Genomic DNA, 13,124 nt, shown 5'->3' with positions numbered 1-13,124 from the left:
GCCACCACACCTGGCCAGAACTTATTTCTTCTAACAGTATGTTTGTAACAACTTTCTTCATCAGCCCCATCCACCACCACCACCACTCTTCTCAGCCTCTGGTATCTATCAGTCTACTCTCTATTTCCATGAGAACAACTTTTTCAGCTCCAGCCTATGAGTGAGGACATGTGATATTTGTCTTTCTATTCTTGATTTATTTTACTTAACATGATAACCTCCATTTCCATTCATATTGCTACAAATGAAAATGATTTTCATTACGCCACTTTTAAACATGAACATTTGACAAGAAATTGACTTATTTATTATTGTTATGTACAGTAACTAGTTTAGGCTAAATTGGGTCTATTGTTGGGAGTATGCACAATGACAATAATACAATAGTAATTATGCATAATCCCAACAACAGACCCAGCTTTACCCTATTTATCTTATATAACAATAAGTAAATACATAATACATAAAAGAATTATATATTTTTCCTCTAACACATAATATTTCTTTATCTCCCTTTTCCTTTTTCTCTCTTTCTTACATATACACAGGTGCTTGTGCACGGCACAGGTTAGTATAAACCAGAATCAATGGCAGAGCTCACTAAAACACAGATTTCTGGCCCCAACACTAGGGTTTCTGATTCAGTCTCTGTGGTATAGAGTATAGCAGTTTGCATTTCTAAGGTGTTTCTATTGGTGCTGATGCTGATGCTGATGCTGCTTTTCCAGGAACAACACTTTGATAGCCACCTAACACATGTTTGTATTTTTTCAGTTCAGATACGCATGAGCAAGTCACAGGAAGCATGGTCATTGGACAATCCTGTATAGTAGAGTGGTTAAGACCAAACATTTGAAAGTAATTCAAATATGTACAATGGAAAGCATTTAGAATAGTTCGTGGCACATTGTAAGAATTCAAAAACTGATAGTCATTATTACTGATTTTTTACTAGAGCTGTCAGTCTATCCAATATGCTTCTTTCAATGCAAGCTCCACATATCCCACTAGCTGGACTTACTTTAAGATGAATAAACAAAAATACAAAAATCAGGATCGCAACCATGAGCTCTATTTTGATAATAACAAATATCTTTCATTTCCTTTAAATTTCTAAAATATCCTGCAAATGTGACTATATGCATATATATGTTCATGTACTAAATGTTGATTTGTACATTTGTTATTATCAAAGACCAAGCTTTGGCTAACACACTTAAAAAGGATAAACGCTGTTTACAATCTGACTGACTATGATTGTTTGTAGTGATGCAGTAGAAGAGAATCATTTATCAACTTAAGATTTTATACTTTCTTAAGAACAGTACTTCCATTAAAATGTTCTCTAAATATGGTAATATTAGGCAAATGCAAGAGTGCAACTACTGTATTTCGAAAAATCATAAACAATTGTTTGCATTTAGTTCATAGTGCTGTAAAAATATTACTTTCTATAATATACGTAGCCATACTTTATAAATTATTTAGTATTTAACATAATTATAATAAATAATAAAAATTAAGTGCATATTAGCTCCATTCCTTATTTTAAACCCGTATATATATTATATGTATGTATTAATCCTTCAAATCACTACTTGAGATGAATTCTATTATTATCTCCATTTTGCGATAGCAAAGTCCAGTCCCAGAGAAGCTAAATTAGTTATCCAAGATTGCATTAGTTATTTTGGCAAGTCAAATTTGAACTCAGGTAGTTTTATTCCATGGCCCATATTTTAAGCTGTTCATTAAGTTCTCTATCTTGTTGGGATGCTGGGTCTGGATTCATGGAGTCACGCGATCTAGTGACAGGATGAACCAAGTGACCAGGGAGTGGTCGTCTCATTAAAGTATGTAAGGAGCATAAGAGGTGAGGGTTGTTAGGTAAGATGAGAAGTCTGGGGTCCCTGTGTGGTGAGTCTAGAAGTCACAGTCCAGTATAAAACAGGCTTTTAAAGGTAAGTGGCTGGAAAGCTGGACACAGATTTAGTAGACTGGCTTAGAGTCAGTCTATCTAAAGGCTGAATGGACCTTCACAGAAGTTATATCATGCTCTGCTGTTGTATATTCCCAAATGCCTATTCCTTTGAGACTTGAGGGGTCCAGGACCAGGCCTGCAGATTTGATCAGAATATGACTGCATTTGGGGGCTTCTACTGGCATCTGCTCCCCCAAAGACTTGGGATCATCTGAGAGTTCTGCAGTTGAGTATGAGGCCTCTAGTAAGAGGCCTCTCATATCTGAGACCCATTCTAAAGATCAATTATTTGCCTGCTTGTGGTCCACAGTCAAGATATGCATACAGATCCTCTAGATTCTATCTACTGTGAAATACTCTCAAGGATACTAGGCAAAATATTACACTGACTAAGTCTTCATATCATTCACTATTTCATTAGGCCCCACCTGAACTCAATGTATTTTTAATCATTTTTCCAGAACTCCTTTAAACAGCTCTTCCGTTATTGTCAGAATACTGACTTAGAGTCCTCAGATTGCTTCTTCAGCTGGATTATATTTCATATTACATTTTTTGGCTGGTATTTTTATTTCCTTTTTTTTTTTAATTTCCAACAAAGATTTCACTAATACATTGAAAAGAACCAAGAATAATCTGCTTTTCTCATGAACCCTAACCTGGCCACCTCAGTCTATTATAATGTCTCTTTTTCCTTGCAGTAAAGAATTTATAGCACCCATTTGACACTTGACACAGAGTATATACTTACTGTATTTATTAGGTTTTGAGTATATCTTTTCATACACATTGTTATAGTTTTCAATTCTAAATGCACAAGGTATAATATGATACTTTGTGAATAAAAAGATAAACATTAAAAATTGATTGGTAGGTTATTTTTTAATATGCTGGATAGAACTTTTTGCTATGTATAATCCATCAATTTGCTTCAAAAGTATTCCTTAGCTATTATTTGTTACTACAACACTACCTTTAAAAACTAAATGAGGCCGGGTGTGGTGGCTCACGCCTGTAATCCCAGCACTTTGGGAGGCCAAGGCGGGCAGATCACCTGAGGTCAGAAGTTCAAGATCAGCCTAGCCAACATGGCACAAACCTGTCTCTACTAAAAGTACAAAAATTTGCTGGGCATGGTGGAGGGCGCCTGTAATCCTAGCGACTCAGGAGGCTGAAGCAGGTGAAGTTTGAACCTGGGCAGCAGAGGTTGCAGTGAGCCGAGGTCACTCCACAGCACTCCATCCAGCCTGGGTGACAAGAGTGAGATTCTGTCTCAAAAAAAAAAAAAAAAAAAACAACAACAACTAAATGAAAACTCCCTCAGCATTTTAATTCAAATATTGGATTATTCATATTAAAATATCAATAGAATATAAACACAAAGTTGATAACTCAAATTCAGTATAGTAATTAACAATATGTATCTTGGTTTTAAGTCTCAATAGTTTTTTATGACAATTAAAATTAAATTTTACAAGCAGAGCATGAGTAATTTAGTGAAATTAATATCTGATATAATTATCATTAGGTAGCAACCATTATGAGCATCAAAATTCCATCCTATAAATATTACACTGTGCAGAATCAGTTAGATGCAGCCTGCCTTGGATGTCTTCCTCTTCCTTTTTACTTTCAACATCGTTTTAGTTTTTATGAAAACAAGTTATTGCCTAAAGACCAGGCTAAGGTCCATATTTCAATTTTAAAAACTGAAATAAATTATAGAGGCCATTTCTTATCAAATGTTAAGAACCAGGAGACAACAACAAGGTTAACACAATAATTCAAGAACAAAGAATCACTAGGAAAAGTGGGAAAAAAAAAAGAAAAAAAGGAAAAGAAATTTAACTAAAAACTAATCATCATGTTGATGTCTACTTGTGTGTTTTTAGTCATATATTCCATCCAGGCTTTATCTCTCCAAGCTAAACAAATTAAGAAAATGGGAAAGATCGTTTTTGTAAATAATTTCAATGCTTGTTTGTTTTTAACTGAATAGTTAATATATATATGGCTAAGTGAAGTTTTTCAGTTTTCAGCAATGTGGCATTTTAAACTGACAACTGTAATATAACTTAATTATCATTAATAAAGACGATTACATTAGTTCAAGCCTCATATGCCTGGTTTATTACAATTGCCTCCTAGTTCTGCCTTCTGGATTTAGAATCTCCCATTTCAATATATCAGGAGTAATTTTTATAAAATACAAATCAAATGTTGCCATACCTCAGACCCTTTAGTGGCTCCCCCGTCACCTTCTACAACATGGTATAGAAAAGTGTTTATGACATGGTATGTCTTATTCATTGTAACTATGCTATGTCACACTCTCATTTCTCTGTGCCTTTACTTATACAACTAACTTTCCCTAACAGATTCCAACTCCACTCAACTTCTCTCTTACCTGTATTCTTCCTTCATGAGTCAACTTCAGCATTTCTCCTTTGATGATATTTTTTGCACATGCCCCTGTTATAGACTTTATTACCTTGTTTTCTTGGTGTAGCAAAACTTGTCAGTGTCCTATGCATGTCCCTCAGAGCATTTGGTATGCTTTGGCCCACTTCCACCTCCTGGTATTGTCACTGGATCCTAAGGGTGTTGCTTTTCCAGCCAGAAGCCTCTGTGGGTGGTGGCGCCTTTGCCCAAGTTTTGCTCGGACTAGCTGTGTTTGGATCACCCACTCCACCTGGCAGGCTGTGCTTGGCTCATGCTACTGGGCTAAATCCCACACTTTGCCAGGGCAAGCCAGGTTCAGAGCAGCGAGGGGTGCATGAGTGAGCAAGTGCAGGGTCTTGTCACTGTGCATAGCCACGCACGCTAGCTGCTTTGGCGGGACGGGTAGCTCCAGCCGCCCTCTCCCGGCAAACCTTAGATTGAATCAGATACAGGGCAAGAGGCTTCTGCTGTGAGCACCCGCGTCTGGATGAGGGGCTCCCTGAAGAGCCGCAACTCTTCTCTCCTTTTTGTTGCTCGCCACATGGTGAGTGGGGTGGCAGCTAAACAGGGTTTTAGCCCTGTTTGTGTTACCGCTCTTTCATTCCTGCCATTTGGTGGGTCCCGAGTTTTTGGCCCACATCCAGGAAGAATGAGGTACGCGCACAGCTGGAGAGTTAAGGTGGAGAGGAGCTTTACAAAGCAACAGAACGTCTCTCAGGAAACCGAAGTGTGTAGCTCCTATCCATAGGCAGGTTATCCCCATAAGTGTCCAGCTCTCAGCAGAGAGAAGACCCGGAATGGGTAGTTCCTTTCTGCAGAAGGTGGTCCCAGGAGACATGAAGAGGAAATCTCCTTCCTGCAGCTGGTAGTCTCGATGTCTGTGTGAGGCTGGCTGGCTCCAGGGTTTTTATGGGCTCAGAAAGGAGGAAGTACATGTTGATTGGTCCACGGGTGGCCATGGGCAGGCCCCGTAAAAGCACCGTAAGTTTTCACTCTGGGCCACGGACTCCACCGGAACTGATGCGCTGGTCCCCAGGCTTCAGGCCATCGCTGGCTTGAAGGTGGGGCTTCACCGGGGACACTCCACTTTCCACCCAGGAGCCTGTCTTCTGCTGCCATCAATCATGTTGTTCATGGTGCCCAGGCTGTTTATGAGGAGGAGTGCCTGCAGGCCCACAGTGAGCAGCCCTCTGTCCCCTCTTGGCCTCCCTCCTATGTTCATTGGCGCCCAAAGTTCACAGGAGGCTGAGGTGGCAGGGGGCTGGCATGTCAGCACCAACCCAGGAACACACACACCCAGCCTGGCTGTGACAGCACCTGGGCTCGGCCCGAACTTTGCTTCAAAATTGGAGGGGGTGCCAAGAGCTGGAAGAGGTCAGGCAGGGGGAACAGGCACTTCCGACTTTGTGGGGGCAGGGGAGCTTCCTGGATCCCTGAAAGCACAGAGATGCCTAGGTCTGCAGCCACAGCTGGGCAGCTGGAGCTACACCCAGGATGGCAGGGCTCCCACCCTGCCAACTTGGAAGGGGGTTAGGTTTCTGCCTGTTCCTTGCTCCCACCGGCTCCCTGGAGCATTTAGCCCTGGTCATACCTCCTCTGCTGTAGCTGGTGTCTTTGCAGTGGCTGCTCCAGATGGGCCACTGCTGCCATCAGTATCCACAGCCTGACTCAGTGCCCTTCTATCAGATTATGCCGAGGGAATTTGACTACTTGCTTCTACTGGAGGCAAGAAAATCCAAAAACTTGGCAGCCCATTGGCCAACATTGCAGCTAATTACTCTCAGGATTTAGTGTATATGTTTTCCAGTTCCATAACCTCTCAGGAACTGGACAATTAAAACTATCAGGACAGATAACTCTGATGCATGAGTATGCATCTTTTTCTAGAGTTTGCCCTTGGAGTGAAGTTTCAGTTCTCCTTATGATTGTTGGTTTAATAGCAATTGTTGGTTTAATGGCTACCTTCTCTTCTTTGCCTCACTTTCTCACTTCCTTATCACTGTTATCTGTACTTCTCAAAAAATATTTATACATGAATATTTTGTGTCCAGATTTTCTGTTGGAGAATCCACAGTAAGCCACTGGACACCAGAGGTACCACGGTGTGGGGAGCAGAGCCTTCAGATGGGATGCTGGAGTTGAATCACTTGTTGGCCAGTTGGTATCAAGACCAGTTGGCATTTTATAACATCACAATGACCAAGATTATCCCCTATGTGAATTGGGATGGCATAAACATATAAGGTTATGTATGCCTTATGCAGTATTTCCAGAATTTGAGATAGTGACAATGATAATGATAATGACTGTGGAGTTGGTAGTTGTAAGTATTGTCAGTGATCTGAAGGAGAAAATGACTTTTAAAAAAGCTTCAACTGGTCAATCAAAATCTCAGGACATGGTGAGAACGTCACAAGATCTCTATAACACCATCTAAAGCAACCCTCTCCTTTTGCAGTTTAAAGGAGATTGAACTAAAAATCAGACCTTGTGCCTGGTTATAAGAATAGCAGAACAGTAGAGAAGCCTCACTTGACAGCACCAGCACGCCTTCTGTGGAAAAGTCAGAACCTTCACAGGGAAGGAGTAGGACCCTGAACTCTGGGTTTGGAACATCTGGGTGGCTCACACCTCACTAAACCAAGATTCTTTCCTCCCCTGAAGATCACATAAACACCTCATCTGAGTTTGATACTTCAAATTGTGCACATCTTCCTCCAATTTTTTTCTTCTCTTTGACTTCTAGACCAATTATTATGTTCAAGACCAAGAATGGCCAAAATGAGGAAGTACTGTCTCTGTTTTAACAATAAAGGAATTATTCATCAAATGAACCACAGACACTGGTTAATATATCCAGGTAGATCCAGAAGCACTTAGAAGAACACTAAGAGTAAGTTTACTACGAGTAAATCTTCTGAGTGCTGGAAAAGGTGTGTGTGCAAAATATTAGAAACACACGGTAGACTCTAAAGATAGTATTTACCTAATGTAATGAATTCAAATCTAAATATATATATTTTGAGGTCTAAATGTCCACATCCATACCTAGTAGTATACCTAATTACATGTTTCTGTAAAATGTTTTAATTTCAGAAACTAAAAATATATATTAAATTAGCATACTATCACATTAATCAATGTTTAAATTATACAATAATTATAAAATGTAAATCTGTATCCTTGAAAGTTAATTAAAATATATAGGATATGATTCATTTTTTAAAGTCTTGAAGAATATCCAGCACAGTCATTTAACAGATTACATTAGCTGAGTTTCTTTTCAGAATTAAAATGTAATAAACTTACACTCTTTGAAAAACTACATATAAGATCTATATAAATATTCCACTTACTTTCACTTGACCCACAAAGGCATTGGCTTCTTCTTCCACCACAGATAAATTTCTTGGCAGATAAGGATCAAACACTGGAGCATTGTCATTGACATCTGTCACCACTATGTTTACTGTGGCAGTTGAGGTCTTAAAGAAAAACACAAGCATTAAATGTGAGAGGAGCTATTTTTACTTAGAATTCACTTAAGTAGTCATTCTGGCATTTGTCTATCTGAAAAGCATCTCATTTTTCTTTCTAATCCTTAGCTTTCCAAAAAATAAAAATAAAAAAATAAAAAAAAGAAGCTTGCAAAGAAGCTTCCCACCTCAAAAAACAGATGGGAAAAGCAAATGATGATATTAAAGGGCAAACATCTTTTTGGAAATGTCAAGTATTTCCTGGAGGAAAACGGTTTTACCTTTATCTTGTTCACATTTTATGGGTGGCAAGCTTTTGTTTATACACATACACTGCTTTATCTCTGAAATGTGCCATTTCTGTAGTTTTTGCTGCTTGTATTTTTGACTGTTTAAAAATAAAACCAGTACATTATAAAATAGCATGGTACATCAAATGGGCATTTTCTGGAAAGCTCATGCTATCGAAAAATGCTACCTTAATAATTTTCTAGGTGTACATTTAAACCAAGAGTTTGAGTACCATATACTAGGCATGAAATGATTATCTTATAAGCATACAGCTTACGGAAATGGTATGCAGGTAAACCTACCAGTAGTGTGTGCTACCTAGTTAAAAGTTAAATCCCTGGCCTGCTGCAGTCAATATTATGTAGGTCAATGACTTCTGCACAATCAATGACTATCTTCATGCATGATTCAAGCTGGAAACTGCTCTCTCTAATCAAAGCCTGAGTACAGCACAGAACCTCTACCTAGCTCTGTCACAGTGTGGGGCTGATCACAAAAGGCTGAGAGCAAAGGTACAGAGAGAAAGAATATTAACCTGGAAAGTAAGAAACCTGGTATGCTATGGTATTAAATATTTAGTAACTATAAATAAAAAGGAGGAGGAAAAAGCAAGGTGATACTGTCATGAGAGAATTATCCACCTTTTGTTTAAAAAAAATGCAAGGTTCCATAAATTAGTAAGTGATTTGTAGTGAGAGGCTAAAATCCTCAGCATTAAGAAGTGACTTGAGTGAAGCTGAAAAGGTTTTGCAGCAGTCATGGGGCTAAGGAGTCAAGTGATTTTTTTTTTTTTTTTTTTTTTTTTTTTAGCTATTAAAGAGGACAGATCTTGGTAAATACCCAATGCTTTCTGTTGGGGTCACAGAAGTTCTATACCATGCAAGTCATGGTGCTTGGGAAAAAGACCAAACCTCCCTCAAATGTAAACCCAGTATTGAAACTCTGATTGGATTTAGGTGATCTGCCCCTATTTTAACAGAAGCAAAAGCAAATACCTTTTTTAGTAATGTAACTTTACCCAAGCCTCTACAAATTTTTTCATGCACAGTATTCAGTAGTCACTTAATAATTACCATGCATAGCAGGGAATTCCTGGGTGTTAGTGATGGCTTATTTCTTTATTTGTATGTTGGCTTACCCTTTGAAAATTTATGTTGCTATTCATATGTGATTTGCACACATTTTTGTATTTAAAGTTAAATAAAATTTTTATTTAAAGACACGTACAAAGATGGTCAGAACATCATTATATAGTCAAAATCTGGAAACAACCCAAATGTCCATTGATAGTAGATGGTTATACAGGATTGTGTTTTATGTATGCAATGGAATCATATGAAGTACTGAGAATGTACAAACTACTGCTATAAGTAATAACACGGATTAATTTCATGAACCTAAGTTTCTAGAACATAAATAACACATACTATATGATTCCATTTATATAAACTTCAAAAACAGGCATAATCCCTACATGGTGATAAAATTAGAATACGGGTCACTTTGAAGAAGAGGATCAAATAGCGACAGAAATGATCACAAAGCTGAGCTTCTGGAGTGCTGATTAATTTCTGTTTTTTGTTATGAGTAGTGGTTACATAGGTGTGTTCTCTATGTAAAAATTCATTAAACTGTAGAATTATTGTTTGTGCATTAGTCTGTGCGTTATATTTTCTTAAAATTATTTACTTTAAAAGATGCACACACACAAACATACACATGTGTGTCGATATATGTAAGTATGTTTAAAGAAATTCAAGTGCTACTTGACTAGATGGAATCCAGATCATTTCATTTTCCTCATTACTTTTATATATTTTCTAAATGTTCTCCCAAAAGGCTACCATGCTTTTATGACAAAAAGTATTTTAACAAATATTATTTCTTTAAAATTTGCCTTAAAATTGAAAGCAGTAAAGAAGATGTGTTTTTTACAGTTGTGGTAGTTCCCAATTTGCCTGAGGGTTAACAAGACATTGAAATTTACAGCCAGGATCCAAAATCTAAGAATGGTGACCCTGGAGTTTGCTGGCTTTTCTTCAAATTGCCTGACCCCCTTTACACCAGCCTGTCTTTACCTGTCAATCCACTGTTTTTCTCATCCTATTCTTTAAAATTTCTATTCATGTTTTCAGACTATTCTGTATCCTCAGTTTAAGACTGTAACTCTTAAGTGGAAAATGAAGAATACAACCAGATCACTAAGTAAACTAAGAAGTCAAATAACAGTTCCATAATTTTGTGCTAATAGGGGATGATATTTATGGGACATGCAGGCATTTTCTTCATTTCTTACTGAATTTTATATGACATGAAAAAAATCCATGTCTTACAGAAATGTACAGTCACAACTATACATAGAATAATTTCCAGTTTATATATTTCTTGAAGTTTTTTAATACCACTTGCTTCAGAAATACTTATGTAAAAATGAGGATTTCAGGGCTATCCATTAGGTCTATTGACTATTGTTCTGAACCTATGGAAATATTTATAAATTAGTTAGGTGTAAATCATATTTAATTTTTCTTGATTGGTTCAGAAGGATGGCAACAATATGCTTCAATATGGATCTGTGCCATAGAGAATGTTTATGTCTTATTAAGGAAAGACTTCTTTTCATTGTTCAAGCTTAAAAATTAGCAAATGAAAACAGATCACTTTAATTAATTGTTAGGACCATATGTCATTAACATGTGTTCACAACAATTAATTTTAAATATGAATATATATATAATGCCAGTTAAATTAAAAAGATCTCAAACTAATAAACCTAATAAACAAAAAATTACCTATTTTCCATCAACAGAGTTTGCTCACTGATTATTTCCTCAAAAGTTGTATTAACTTATAATTCCACTAGCTGGAAATACTTGCATGTTAGTACTAAATACTGTAATTGAACACTTTCATGTTCATTATTTAATTTAAATGTGTCTTAGAATTTACTTTGTGTAATATCATAGAAGAATTTTCAAAATATATGCCTCATTCTCAACGATGCAAGATATTTGTTTTTGTTTGTTTTCAGAGAAGGTATCACTCTGTCATTCAGGCTGGAGTGCAGTGGCATGATCTCTGCTCACTGCAACCTCCGCCTCCCAGTTTTAAACAATTCTCCTGCCTCAGCCTCCTGAGTAGCTGGGATTACAGACATGTGCCACCATGCCTGGCTAATTTTTGTATTTTTAGTACAGATGGGGTTTCACTATGATGGCCAGGCTGATCTTGAACTCCTGACCTCAAACAATCTGTCCGCCTTGGCCTACCAAAGTGCTGGGATTACAGGCGTGAGCCATCGCACCCAGCTTACTGTTGTAATTTGAATACACATTTATTTTTACAAACTAGTATGGCTCTGAAAGAAGGATATTAATATAGCATCTTTTTTTATTTTCGTTATTGTTGTTTGTTTGAGACATGTCTCATTCTGTTGCCCAGGCTGGAGTGCAGTATGCGATCATAGCTCACAGCAGCTTTGAACTCTTAGGCTCAAGTGATTCTCTCACCTCAGTCTCCTAAGTAGGTGGGACTACAGGTGCACGCCACTATGCCCAGCTAATTTTTATTTCTTTATTTTATTTTTGTAGAGACAGAGTCTCAGTATGTTGCCTAGGTGGTCTCAAACTCCTCATCTCAATCCCACCTTGGCCTCTCAAGGTGCTGGGGTTATAGGTCTGAGCCACGATATCCAGCTCATCTTTTGTTTTTTGTTGTTGTTGTTGTTGTTGTTTAATAGTATAAAAAAAGTGAGTTATAAAGCCATAGTCAAAGAAAGTAGTGTAAATTCATCTATCAATACACAATGCATTATTTGAAATTCATGAGAACATACATTAAGAGTATCTTATTTATTCTCTTCTAATATTTCCTATCTCAGGAAATGACATGGCAAAATAATTAACTAATTTTCTAAGTTACTTTATCTCATACATGCAATTTATTAGTCACCAAGTCCTGTTAATTTGACCTTGTAAATGCACCTTGTATTACGCAGTTTTGAGCAATGGATAAATAATACAATTTTCATTTCCTGAGTAAATAGCTGGAAGTCAGATAACTGGGTTTTCTGATTAGCATACGTTTAGCTATGTAAGAAAACCAGAAATGTGTTTTGCTCAATAATTTAATGAATAATTTTTAATACATTTTCTTGTTAATCAACTTCATGAACACTTTTAAGGGCAGTGTGTAATACTACGAATTTAATAAGCAATTTTGGCTTTAATGCTAGAGAGGATAGGAGAAGGGATGTTTGTTTTTTATTTAATCACAAAAAAATGCGTTTTTTTAATCATTTAATTTTTACATCTTTTGACACAAAATTTGTTAAACATTTCATGGCGAGAAAACTATTTCTTTATATTTTGTGTGCATCTCATAGCACAGCCATTTGTTTTGTGCTATTACATTTACATTAGATGATTGAAATTCAATGACATTCAATACATGGTTTAAGATACATGTATGCTTAGAATTTATCTGAGCAGAGACTCATGGTATGTACAGGAATCAATCAGGAATATTTCAATTTGTTCATTAAGAAAGCAGAAAACATTATCAGAGATAAGGTAACCCTATAATTATGGAGCCCTTATCATTTATCTATTTCTTAAATAAAAACATGAGTGTTTAATTTCAAACGTTCAATTTCTTTTCTATAGTCAACAAGATTCACTACATATTCTCAGCAATAATAAAGATATTATTTTATTAAGAAATGTGTCTATCGTGTTTACTAATAGAACACACAATGTCAGCTCAACGAATATTTTTAGATGCTTTAAATATCTATTTTTATTATAATTTTTATTACATGCTGAAATAAATTACCTTATAACTTATTTTATTTAAATATCTGAAAAAAGAAGAGCTAGAAAGAATACTGAAAATTTCCATCTGTGAGAAAGCACAAGAAATGTTACTTATAGAAC

General features: G+C 36.7%; 1 protein-coding gene across 1 annotated transcript in view; it reads right to left on the bottom strand.

The window, feature by feature from the left end:
• Positions 1-13,124, bottom strand: part of PCDH15 (protocadherin related 15) — a 1,796,064-nt gene that overhangs the window by 250,915 nt on the left and 1,532,025 nt on the right. Inside the window, exon 21 of the mRNA XM_055352068.2 lies at positions 7,780-7,908. Coding sequence (XP_055208043.2) covers positions 7,780-7,908 — 129 coding nt within the window. The remainder of the gene's footprint in view (positions 1-7,779; positions 7,909-13,124) is intronic.

The sequence above is a fragment of the Gorilla gorilla genome, chromosome 8, assembly GCF_029281585.2.
Source record: "Gorilla gorilla gorilla isolate KB3781 chromosome 8, NHGRI_mGorGor1-v2.1_pri, whole genome shotgun sequence".
Lineage (NCBI taxonomy): Eukaryota > Metazoa > Chordata > Mammalia > Primates > Hominidae > Gorilla > Gorilla gorilla.
The sequence above is the reverse complement of the archived record's forward strand: the minus strand, read 5'-3'. Positions and strand labels throughout refer to the sequence as shown.